This window comes from Myotis yumanensis, unplaced genomic scaffold (genome assembly GCF_028538775.1).
Source record: "Myotis yumanensis isolate MYYU_CA2020_CCGP unplaced genomic scaffold, mMyoYum1.0.hap1 SCAF_5, whole genome shotgun sequence".
NCBI lineage: Eukaryota > Metazoa > Chordata > Mammalia > Chiroptera > Vespertilionidae > Myotis > Myotis yumanensis.
The window spans coordinates 2,295,275-2,307,725 of NW_027223756.1; the positions used below are offsets into that span (position 1 = coordinate 2,295,275).

Genomic DNA, 12,451 nt, shown 5'->3' on the forward strand with positions numbered 1-12,451 from the left:
AGGGTTAGGGTTAGGGTTAGGGATAGGGTTAGGGTTAGGGATAGGGTTAGGGTTAGGGTTAGGGTTAGGGTTAGGGTTACCGATAGGGTTAGGGTTACCGATAGGGTTAGGGTTAGGGTTAGGGATAGGGTTAGGGTTAGGATTAGGGTTAGGGTTAGGGATAGGGTTAGGGTTAGGGTTAGGGTTAGGGATAGAGTTAGGGTTACCGATAGGGTTAGGGTTAGGGTTAGGGATAGGGTTAGGGTTAGGATTAGGGTTAGGGTTAGGGATAGGGTTAGGGTTAGGGTTAGGGTTAGGGATAGAGTTAGGGTTAGGGTTAGGGATAGGGTTAGGGTTAGGGTTAGGGTTAGGGTTACCGATAGGGTTAGGGTTACCGATAGGGTTAGGGTTAGGGTTAGGGATAGGGTTAGGGTTAGGATTAGGGTTAGGGTTAGGGATAGGGTTAGGGTTAGGGTTAGGGTTAGGGTTAGGGTTACCGATAGGGTTAGGGTTACCGATAGGGTTAGGGTTAGGGTTAGGGATAGGGTTAGGGTTAGGGTTAGGGTTAGGGATAGGGTAAGGGTTAGGGTTAGGGTTAGGGATAGGGATAGGGTTTAGGGTTAGGGTTAGGGATAGGGATAGGGTTAGGGTTAGGGTTAGGGTTAGGGTTAGGGTTACCGATAGGGTTAGGGTTACCGATAGGGTTAGGGTTAGGGTTAGGGATAGGGTTAGGGTTAGGGTTAGGGTTAGGGATAGGGTAAGGGTTAGGGTTAGGGTTAGGGATAGGGATAGGGTTTAGGGTTAGGGTTAGGGATAGGGATAGGTTTAGGGTTAGGAATAGGGTTAGGGTTAGGGATAAGGTTAGAGTTAGGGTTAGGGTTAGGGTTAGGGTTAGGGATAGAGTTAGGGTTAGGGTTAGGGATATGGATAGGGTTAGGGTTAGGTATAGGGATAGGGATAGGGATAGGGATAGGGTTAGGGTTAGGGTTAGGGTTTGGGATAGGGTTAGGGTTAGGGATAGGGTTAGGGTTAGGGTTAGGGTTAGGGATAGGGTTAGGGTTAGAGTTAGGGTTAGGGTTAGGGTTAGGGATAGGGTTAGGGTTAGGGATAGGGATAGGTTTAGGGTTAGGGATAAGGTTAGGGTTAGGGATAGGGTTAGGGTTAGAGTTAGGGTTAGGGTTAGGGTTAGGGATAGAGTTAGGGTTAGTGTTAGGGATAGGGTTAGGGTTAGAGTTAGGGTTTGGGTTAGGGTTAGGGATAGGGATAGGGATAGCGTTAGGGTTAGGGTTAGGGTTACGGATTAGGATAGGTTTACGGTTAAGGTTAGGGTTCGGTATAGGGCAGTGATGTCACACGTTTTGAGCTCGTCGTGTCAGCATTGTGAAAAACCCTAACTATCTCTGGTGCAGTTAACATATAGAAATTTTTTTATTTATTTGCAACTATAGTAAAACAAAGATTTACATTTTTGATATTTATTTCATTTATTTAAGTGCCATTTAACAAAGAAAAATCAACCAAAAAAATGAGTTCGTGTGTCACCTCTGACACGCGTCTCATAAGTTCGCCATCACTGGGATAATGTTAGGGATAGGGATAGGGTTTGTTTTAGCGTCATGGTCAGGGTTAGGGTTAGGGTTAGGGTTAGGGTTAGGGATAGGGTCAGGGCTAGGTTAGGGTTAGGGTTAGGGTTAGGGTTAGGGATAGGGGTAGGGATAGGGTTAGGGTTAGGGATAGGGTTAGGGTTAGGGTTAGGGTTAGGGATAGGGTTAGGGTTAGAGTTAGGGTTAGGGTTAGGGATAGGGGTAGGGATAGGGTTAGGGTTAGGGTTAGGGTTAGGGATAGGGTTAGGGATAGGGTTAGTGATATTGATAGGGATAGGGTTAGGGTTAGGGTTAGGGATAGGGATAGGGATAGGGGTAGGGTTAGGGTTAGGGATAGGGTTAGGGTTAGGGATAGGGTTAGGGTTAGGGTTAGGGTTAGGGATAGGGATAGGGGTAGGGTTAGGGTTAGGGATAGGGTCAGGGCTAGGTTAGGGTTAGGGTTAGGGATAGGGATAGGGGTAGGGTTAGGGATAGGGGTAGGGGTAGGGTTAGGGTTAGGGTTAGGGATAGGGATAGGGATAGGGGTAGGGGTAGGGTTAGGGATAGGGTCAGGGCTAGGTTTTTACCATTTAGGTATGGTTAGGGCTGATCACTGTCTTCCATCATTTAACCTCTCTAACCGCCCTGTTCCCACTACATGCTGCTGTGGTTCAGCCAAGCTCAGATTCCCACCGGTGTTCTGTGCGCTGGTTGTCAGGCAGGTCCTTCTAGGCTCAGGCTGGGAGTTGACCTCAGGGAGAGGAGGGGACAGCGCCAGGACCAGGGCCAAGCCTGTGCTGAGCCCTGCAGGGAACCCCCCTCCATCACGCAGAGCTCAGGGCCACTCAGACCAGAGCATCGTCTTCAGGTGTGAGCCTGGCTGGGGGCTCTGTTTCAAATATAAGTAAAGATCCATGAGCCCTGGCCAATGTCGCTCAGTGGATAGAGCATCGCCCTTGGACTGCAGGGTCCTGGTTCCATTCCAGTTAGGGCATGTGCTCAGACTGAGGGCTGGATCTGCAGTAGTGGGTGTGCAGGAGGCAGCCAATCAATGATTCTCTCTCATCATTTATGTTTGTCTCTCTCCCTCATCCTCTCTGAAATCATTTAAAAAAAAATATATATATATATATATATATATATATATATATATATTTTTTTTTTTTTTTTAAAGAAAGAACAAGAAAATGCAGGCCCTGCCCCGCTCTGGCCATGAGAGCTTCCTGGCCTGATGGACGGTATAGTAGCCACTAGCAACACCCTGCTTTTTACCTGCGGGAACCATGGCTGGTGCAACTGACAAACTTTTGCTTTTATTTAAATTAACGCCAATGTGAATAGTGGCCAGCGGACACCAGCTCCTGTGCCCTGAAAGGCCAGCGCCCCCCGCCACCCCCAGCGCCACCCCCTGTGGAGCCCCCAGCCCCCGAAAGGAACCACGCCAGACAACGCGCTTTCCAATTACAGCTTTTTCTTTTCTTTTTTGCTTTTTATGAAAAAGATCACACAGAATTCGCCAACAAACAAAATTCCAAAAGAAACTAAACAAATTAAACAATAATTCCCCCAAAAGATAAAACCGAAGTCTGGCTTTTCTTTCCCTTAAGATTGTCTGGACAGGCCTCTGCCTCCCTAGGGGGCGGGGCTAAGTGCTCTGCAGGCCGCCCTGGGGCTCTGGGCCCCTCAGCCTCTGCTCTCTCTAACTCCTCCCTGTGGGGGCGCGTACAGTACACCTGGGCCGGGGTGGGGGTGGGCGGGGGGGGGGGGTGTGCTTGGGACAAGGGGGGCCCGTGAAGCTGGGTGCTAGACACTCACAATCTAACAGGAAATAAAAAATAATATTCTGCACGTCAGAATGTGTTCGCTTTTTTTTTTATAATTTCATAGCTATTTTTTCACAGTTTTAAAAAGTTTATATTTATATATATTTATATATATTTATCTTTATATATAATTAAAAAGTGGACTCCATTTAAGGGTGTATGATACAGGGGAACGTCTCGGTACAATAAAACTGTACAGGTAAGAACTGCCGCCTCCCTCGGGCTGGCCGCCAGGGTTTCAGCACCATGGGGTTGTCTGTAGTGTGAGGGTCTGCACCAGGCGGGTGGGTCCTGGCTGGGGTCTCAGGGCACGCAGCCCCCTCCGCCTGGCGCCTGGCCGACGCTCGGGCGCCCTCACCTGGCTTAGGGGGCCGGGCCCCTGGCAGGTGCCCAGCGCAGGCCTGGCCTGGTCAGTGAGGCTGGTGGGCGTCGGGCTGCCCCGACTGCGGCGGGAGGCTTAGGGTGGGCTCCACGTTGAGGGGGCCGGGCACTGGGAGCCTCGGGAGGACTCACCAGCGGCAGGAACCGCAGAGCGAGTGTCAGTTTGGTTCCGCGAAGCGCCCCCTCAGTCCGAGTCAGCGGGGGACGAGGGGTCCCGGCCAAGTGCTTCCGAGGGGACGGAGGCGCGGCCCTGGGGCCGGGCAGGGCCACACCCTGGTCGCGGAGAGGGGCCCCCTCTTGGGAGGCACCGAGGGGGTCGGAGAGGGGGCTGGAGACGTGTGCACATGTGTGCGCACACACGCATGCGTCCGTGTCCACGGCACACTCGCACGCACACCACGCGCGCCCGCGGGCAGCGGCGGGCCGGGCGCTCAGCAGAGCACGGGCACGCCGTCCGTGGAGAAGATCATGCCGGTGGTGGGCTCGTAGGTGCCCGCCAGGTAGTACAGGCCCTCGCTGTCCTGGTGCTTCTTGGTCTTGAGCATCTGCTCGTACTGCTCCAGGCCCACCACCAGGCACTTGTGCGACACGGTCTGCACGTCGTTCTCGTCCACGTGGGAGGACTGGTACAGGGCGCGCTGCGGGGCGGCGGGGGGGGGCGTCAGGGAGACCCGCCCGGGACCCGGGCACGCGGGGCAGACACCCCAGCCAGAGACCCCGGGAGGGACGGCGGACTAAGAGGGACCCAGAGCCTGAGACAGAGACTGAGAGACAGAAAGACAGAGACAGACACCACGGGACAGACCTGACACCCAGGGACAGACCAGGACACAGCGCTGAGCTGACGGCACTGGGGCCGCCCTGGCCAGGGTGAGGGTCTGAGGGGGGCCCGGCCCCACCCCCCGCCCCTGCCCGGCGCCCTCCTACCTCCATGAAGTCCTTCCTCTGGCTGGAGGCCCGCAGCGCGGCCGGGAGGCTGCGGCCGGACTTCGGGTCCCAGTGCTGCATGGCAGATGCGGGCAGTGTGAGCCGGGCCCCACTGACCACCCCCGCCCTCACCGATCCCACCCCCGGGGCTGCCCCCCACCTCACTGACGCCCCCCCGGGGCTGCCCCCCACCTCACTGACCCCCCCCGGGACTGCCCCCCACCTCACTGACCCCCCCCGGGGCTGCCCCCCACCTCACTGACGCCCCCCCGGGGCTGCCCCCCACCTCACTGACGCCCCCCGGGGCTGCCCCCCACCTCACTGACCCCCCCGGGGCTGCCCCCCACCTCACTGACCCCCCCCCGGGGCTGTCCCCCCCCCCTCACTGACCCCCGCCCCCCGGGCTGTCCCCCCACCTCACTGACCCCCGCCCCCGGGCTGTCCCCCCTCACCCCCCCTCGCTGTGCCCACCTGGCCCTCGTGCAGGCGCCGGCCCGGGCTGGTCTCCTCGGGGGTGGTAGAACCACTTGACGCGCACCACCATGTTGCTGCCCCAGGACTCCCACATGCTCTGGATGCGGCCGATGTAGGGCAGGTTGGGGCGGCCGGCCGACAGGAACACGGCGCAGTCCCCGATGCGGATCATCTCCTTGCCGCGCACGATGGCCTTGTAGAAGAGCTTGCGGGCCTTGCCCTTCATGCCGCGGCGCTGCGGACACGGCAGCGGTCAGCACGGCCCGGCCTCTGCCCGCCCCGCTGCCTCGGCCCCTCCTCAAACTTGGGGGCCTGGGAGGGGTGGAGGGGAGCCAGCCCCCCTGATGGCTGATGGGGGACACCCCCTCATCCCTCTAACAGGGACTTATTTAAAGGGAGCGTGCTCCGCTGAGGGACTGGCGGCTGTTCCAGAGCAGCGCTGGCCAAGATGCCTCGAGGCCCGCACACTCCACGCCTGCTGTGGGCCCAGCCTGCGCTGACCCCCAATTTCCAGACGGGACAGCGAGGTGTGGGGAGATGCGGGGACTCATGGCTGGGCACCTGACAGCACCTCACTCAGCCCCCGTGGCTGCCTCAGGGGCCCAGAGCACCCCCAGGGCTGAGCCTCAGGGGCCCACAGAGCACCCCCAGTGCTGAGCCTCAGGGACACAGAGCACCCCCAGGGCTGAGCCTCAGGGACACAGAGCACCCCCAGGGCTGAGCCTCAGGGGCCCACAGAGCACCCCCAGTGCTGAGCCTCAGGGACACAGAGCACCCCCAGGGCTGAGCCTCAGGGACACAGAGCACCCCCAGGGCTGAGCCTCAGGGGCCCACAGAGCACCCCCAGGGCTGAGCCTCAGGGACACAGAGCACCCCCAGGGCTGAGCCTCAGGGGCCCACAGAGCACCCCCAGTGCTGAGCCTCAGGGACACAGAGCACCCCCAGGGCGGCACAGAGCAGCACTGACATCAACCCCGAGGCAAGGCCACTCCCCAGGGGCTCACAGCGCATTGTTTTGCTTAAACCAGAGAAACGCCCACGCGAACTCCCTCCGCATCCAGCTGTCACCTTTCTACCTGAATCCCCGGGACCCTGCTGGTGGCGGCTTTTTGATGCCCCTGACACTAATGCTTGTGTCCTACAAACGCTCACATCCTCTCCATTCAAGGCCCAGCGCGAGCTGATTCCGGGTGAGATGGCCGCGGAGGCTGCTGAGCCGGCTCAGCTCAGACACCAGTTATGTTTCCGGCATTGAGAGGCTATGCCCTTCCCAGACCCCACCCCTGGCCAGGAGGCTCCCCTGTGGGAGCCACCCCTCCTCCTACGCCGGGAACAGGACGTGGTCTGGCCAATCCTAACCCTCCTCCTCCTGTGATGTGATGAGCTCAGAGGAGGGCTCAGAACCCAAGGCTAGGCCCTGGGCCAACTTCAGCATGAGCCCAGGGGGAGACCTCCTGTCCGGCTAAGCGGGCAGAATGTGGGCCGGAAGCAACTGCTGCCCCAGGAGGGGCGGGGCTGCTGGGAAAGAGACCAGGACGAAGGAAAGACGGAGAAACAGGCCTGGAGCACGAATGGATCCGAGAGGAGGCTGAGGACAACCTTCAGGTCCCTGGATCCAGCCGTACCTGAAGCCCACCCCCTTGACTTTTCTGTTAGAGGCCAACAGGCTGGGCGCCGTGCTCTGCAGCAGCAGAGCCTCAGCGACACTAACACTGGACCCTGCCAGTGGCAGATGCTAAAATAAGGACTAGCCCAGCCCAGGGGAAGCAGGACAGCGATGTGCCTGTCCTTGGCGCGGGCGGAGGCCTCGCTCCCGACAGCCCCGGGCAGAGGGCCCGTGGGGCAGAGCACCAGAGAGCCGGTCTGAGTGCAGGCTACCTGGGTGGGCTTGCCGAACCACTTCCAGAGCTGCCGGGCCGGCAGGAAGGCGGCAATCTTGGGCCGGTTCTCCACCGACGGCAGGCGCTGCCGCTTGGCCAGCTCCTTGGTGGTCGGGAGGTGGACGCCCTCCCTCTTCTTGGGTCGGCTCTTGGCCCCAGGCCCGGCCTGCGCCTTGGGCTGCGGGGGCTGCGGTGGGGGGGCCTGGGGCTGGGGCGCCGGCGCCTTCTTGCCGGGAGAGTGGGCCGAGGAGCGCGCCTTGCTGGCCTGCTTGGGCGCCTTGCTGGGGAGGGCGGGCGGGGCCGAGGGGCCAGCCGCAGGGGCAGGGGCCGCCTCGTCGTCAGAGCTACAGGAAGACTCGTCAGTGGTGGATGAGGATGAAGAGGACGATGATGATGACGACGATGATGACGATGAAGATGAGGACGAGGAGGAGGAGGAAGAGGAGGAGGAGGAGGAGGAAGAGGAGGAAGAGGAGGAAGAAGAAGAGGAGGAAGAGGAGGAGGAAGAGGAGGAGGAGGAAGAAGAGGAGGAGGAGGAGGCCCTGGAGCTGGAGGCGGTGCAGCCACGGCCGCCACCCTGGCCATCCTCCTCGCCCTCAGTCTCTGAGCTGCTCCCGCTGCCGCTGTCGCTGCTGCTGCTGCTGCTGCTGCTCTCCGACTCCTCGGCCCCGTCCTGCTCAGCCTGGGTCTTGTCCGGGCTCTTGGGGACCCCCGAGTCCTCAAACGTGAGCCCAGTCCCCGGCTCCTGGGCCAGGTCGCCATCCCCGGCCTTGGGCCGGGCCGCCTTGGGCTCGCTGCTGCCCGCGGCCGGGGCGTAGCTGCCCAGCCCCAGGAGGCCCTTGGGCTCCGGGCGCCCGGCCCCCGGCTCCTCCCGCAGAAGCAGCGCCTCCTTGGCCTTCTTGCTTTTGGGGGACGTGACCCCCTCGTGGTCCAGCTTGACGAGCAGCTCGGCCTCCTCCCCGGGCCTGCGGGCACCCTTGCCGGCCGCCTCCTCAGCAGCCCGGGCCTTCTTGGGCTTGGGGCGGGTGGCGGGCATGGTGACGGGCACGGCGACCAGGGGGGCGGGGGCCAGGGCCGGGGCGGGGGCTGGCAGCTCCCCAAAGGGCTCGGGAGCTGGGCAGTTAGTGAAAGTGGACGGCACGGGGCTGGGCTGGGGGGCTGCTGGGCGAGCCTTGGGGGCTTTGGTCCGCTTGTCCACGGGCTCTGGGGGGCTCTTCTTGGAACTTGGGGTGCTGACTGGCTCCAGGGCCAGCGGGGCACTGGGAACCTCCTCCGCTGGGCCCCCCTCCTCCAGGGCAGCAGCTCTGTCTGGAAGAGGAGGTGGCACAAGTGAGGCAGGCCGCCTCCCAGCCTGAGAGCCCTGCCACCCCACCCTGCCGGCTCCCGAGCTCAGCCTGTGCCTGGCCCCCTCTCTGGGCCGGACCCACAGCATGGCCCCAAGCGTCCGGGAGCCTCGGCTCAGCCTGAAGCCCTTTCCTGCAGGCTCTGGAGCACTCACACCTGGAGCACTCACACCGGGAGGACACACACCTGGAGCACTCACACCGGGAGGACACACACCTGGAGCACACACACCTGGAGGACACACACCTGGAGCACTCACACCGGGAGGACACACACCTGGAGCACACACACCTGGAGCACTCACACCTGGAGCACTCACACCTGGAGGACACACACCTGGAGCACTCACACCGGGAGCACTCACACCTGGAGCACTCACACCGGGAGGACACACACCTGGAGCACTCACCTGGAGCACTCACATCCGGAGCACTCACACCCGGAGGACACACACCTGGAGCACTCACACCTGGAACACACACACCTGGAGCACTCACACCCGGACACTCACACCCGGAGGACACACACCCGGAGCACTCACACCCGGAGGACACACACCTGGAGCACACACACCTGGAGCACTCACACCGGGAGGACACACACCTGGAGCACTCACACCCGGAGCACTCACACCCAGAGCACTCACACCGGGAGCACTCACACCGGGAGGACACACACCTGGAGCACTCACACCTGGCTCTACCTCTGACATGAACGTCCTCCTGAGCTGCTCCCTAGCTGTGGAGGTGGGGTCTCTGTGCAGAGCCCCATGTGCAGTCCCCACATGCTGTTGCCAACTTACCACCCTTGGCTTTGGTGCTGGGTTTCCGTCCGCGCCCTCGCGCCTTGGTACCTGGCTCCTCGGACCCCGGCGCACCCCCGTCTTTGCCGTCCCCGGTGTCTTTGCTGGTCTTCCGGCTGCGGCGCTTAGCGCTGGGCACCAGTAGGGCCGGGGATGGCTCAGCGCCTGCAGGCAGGACAGACAGGGGTCAGGCTTGGCCTCCGGAGCGACGTCAGTCAGGAGAGCAGGGACTGGAGGAGGTGACGACACCATGGAGCAGACCCCACGCGGCCTGGACGGCTGCGCAGCCAGGAGGGAGGCCCATCTGCAGGGACAGCTCAGGTGTCTGCACACGAGCTCAGTGGGGCCGTGACGAATGGACTGGGCGAAGCGAGAGGCCGACTCCTGTGGTTCTGATGACCCACTTGGAGGCTCTCCAAACCCGAGGTCCAGGGCCCTGCCAGTGAGGTGGCGCTGATTGGGCCCTGGCCGGGCCTGCCCAGCCGCGGGGCCCTGAGGAGGCACCCCCCCTCCCTGAGCCCGCGTTTCCTGCGGTGAGGCCATGGGGACGGCACCCCCTCACACAGACTGAGGCAGGAGCAGTTACGGACTGGCCTCCCACGGCCTGGCCTCCTGGCTTGTGCTGCCCTCATGGCCTCAGGACCGAAGCTGGGGGACCCTGGGATCCCCTCTCTGGAGCCCATCCTGGGAGCCCCCACCCACAGTTCCTGCCATTTCCACCCCCTGTGCGTGCAAATGGTCCAAATGGCAGAGCCCGAGCTAGGCTTGGGGGGGCAGTGGGGGCAGCGGGCGAGGGCCTGGGGGGGCAGTGGGAGGGCCTGGGGGGGCAGTGGGCGAGGGCCTGGGGGGGACAGTGGGAGGGCCTGGGGGGGCAGTGGGAGGGCCTGGGGGGACAGTGGGAGGGCCTGGGGGGGGGCAGTGGGAGGGCCTGGGGGGCAGTGGGCGAGGGCCTGGGGGGGGACAGTGGGAGGGCCTGGGGGGCAGTGGGCGAGGGCCTGGGGGGGGACAGTTGGAGGGCCTGGGGGGCAGTGGGCGAGGGCCTGGGGGGGACAGTGGGAGGGCCTGGGGGGGCAGTGGGAGGGCCTGGGGGGACAGTGGGAGGGCCTGGGGGGCAGTGGGCGAGGGCCTGGGGGGCAGTTGGAGGGCCTGGGGGACAGTGGGCGAGGGCCTGGGGGGGCAGTTGGAGGGCCTGGGGGGGACAGTGGGAGGGCCTGGGGGGACAGTGGGAGAGGGCCTGGGGGGGCAGTGGGAGAGGGCCTGGGGGGGACAGTGGGAGAGGGCCTGGGGGGGCAGTGGGAGAGGGCCTGGGGGGGGCAGTTGGAGGGCCTGGGGGGCAGTGGGCGAGGGCCTGGGGGGGCAGTGGGAGGGCCTGGGGGGGGCAGTGGGCGAGGGCCTGGGGGGGCAGTGGGCGAGGGCCTGGGGGGGACAGTTGGAGGGCCTGGGGGGCAGTGGGCGAGGGCCTGGGGGGCAGTGGGCGAGGGCCTGGGGGGGACAGTTGGAGGGCCTGGGGGGCAGTGGGCGAGGGCCTGGGGGGCAGTTGGAGGGCCTGGGGGACAGTGGGCGAGGGCCTGGGGGGGGCAGTTGGAGGGCCTGGGGGGGACAGTGGGAGGGCCTGGGGGGACAGTGGGAGGGCCTGGGGGGACAGTGGGAGAGGGCCTGGGGGGGCAGTGGGAGAGGGCCTGGGGGGGGACAGTGGGAGAGGGCCTGGGGGGGCAGTGGGAGAGGGCCTGGGGGGGCAGTTGGAGGGCCTGGGGGGCAGTGGGCGAGGGCCTGGGGGGGGCAGTGGGAGGGCCTGGGGGGGCAGTGGGCGAGGGCCTGGGGGGGGCAGTGGGAGGGCCTGGGGGGCAGTGGGCGAGGGCCTGGGGGGGCAGTGGGAGGGCCTGGGGGGCAGCAGGCGTGGGCCTGGGGGTCAGCCGGCACAGGCACTCACACTGGATCTTGTAGTCGGGAGGCAGGAGGCGGATGTGTGAGAGGGGGATCCTCCCCGTGTCTCCGTCGTCGAACTCCACAGTGATGAGGTCCCCGTCGTCCTCGAGGCCCAGCAAGCCTGTGGGAGAGGGGGGGTCAGGGGCGCCCAGACCGAGGCGGATGAGGATGGGGGGCAGGGGCGGTGGCAGCAGCCGGCCCAGGAGGCCCGCGGGCCGCAGGCAGCGGCGCCGAACGCGGCTCAGAGCCCCGTGTCCCGGCCCAGCACTGGCTCCTCGTTCCCGCCGACCTGTCCCGACTTCCAGGGACGGGGGCCGGTCCAGCCCCTCCCGGGACGCCCCCACAGCGGCACAAAGAACCAGCACGGAGAGGAGCGGCCAGTGGACAGGAGGCGACCATGCCGCCGTTTCAGGAGACAGCTGCGCGCGAGCCGGGGCAGACTTGGTCTCGGCTCTGCTGTCGGGGCCGGGAGGAGGGGATGCCACCAATGGCCAGCTTTGTTTTGGTCAGTCCTCACCCGAGGACATTTCCATTGGTTTTTAGGGAGAGTGGAAGAGAGAGGGAGAGACAGAGTAACATCGATGTGAGAGAAATACATGGATGGGTTGCCTCCTGCACACACCTCAACCAGGGCCCCGGCCGGGGAGGAGCCGGCAACCAAGGTACATGCCCTTGAACAGAATCGAACCCGGGACCTTTTGGTCTGCAGGCCGATGCTCTATCCACTGAGCAACACTGGCCAGGGCAGAACACTAGCTTTCACAAGGCCCTCTGCAGGCGGGGTGGGGGTGCAGGGGGTCCCGCTGGACAGGCTGAGGGTTTACACCTGGGGAGACTCAGGATGGGCACAGCGGAGGGCAGGTGGGCGCCACACTAGTGGGGTGACAGGAAGTGTGCACACTGGACAGTGGCCTCCAGCCCCAGCCCCGAGTGCCAGGCCCTAAGCCCAGACCCCAAGGCTGCTGGGAGAAGAGCAGCAGGCGCTGGTCCCTGGGTCTCCGGGGAAGGCCTGCCTGCCACTGTCCGAGGCCTCCCCGTCACCGAGCTTCCGAGCCACTTGCTGAGATCAAAGGGACGGCCTCTACGTCAGACGGACACAGGCAGGGGCGGCGGACGCGGAGCAAGAACGGGAACCCACAGCGGGGAAGGGAAACTCGGGAGGATCGGAAGCTAAAGGCAACGAAAGTGGCCCGGCCGGCGTGGCTCAGGGGTTGAGCATCGGCCTGTGAACCTGGAGGTCGTGGTTCAATCCCTGGTCAGGGCACATGCCCGGCGTGCAGGCTGGACCCCCAGTGGGGGGCGTGCAGGAGGCGGCCGGTCCATGACTCTCCC

General features: G+C 63.4%; 1 protein-coding gene across 1 annotated transcript in view; it reads right to left on the bottom strand.

Moving 5' to 3' along the window:
• Nucleotides 1-4,120: 4,120 nt before the first annotated feature.
• TNRC18 (trinucleotide repeat containing 18) overlaps nt 4,121-12,451 on the bottom strand; it is a 74,025-nt gene continuing 65,694 nt past the window's right edge. The window contains 7 exon segments of the mRNA XM_070414303.1: nt 4,121-4,404; nt 4,694-4,768; nt 5,165-5,206; nt 5,208-5,402; nt 7,046-8,355; nt 9,194-9,358; nt 11,124-11,240. Coding sequence (XP_070270404.1) covers nt 4,198-4,404; nt 4,694-4,768; nt 5,165-5,206; nt 5,208-5,402; nt 7,046-8,355; nt 9,194-9,358; nt 11,124-11,240 — 2,111 coding nt within the window. The 3' untranslated portion in view covers nt 4,121-4,197.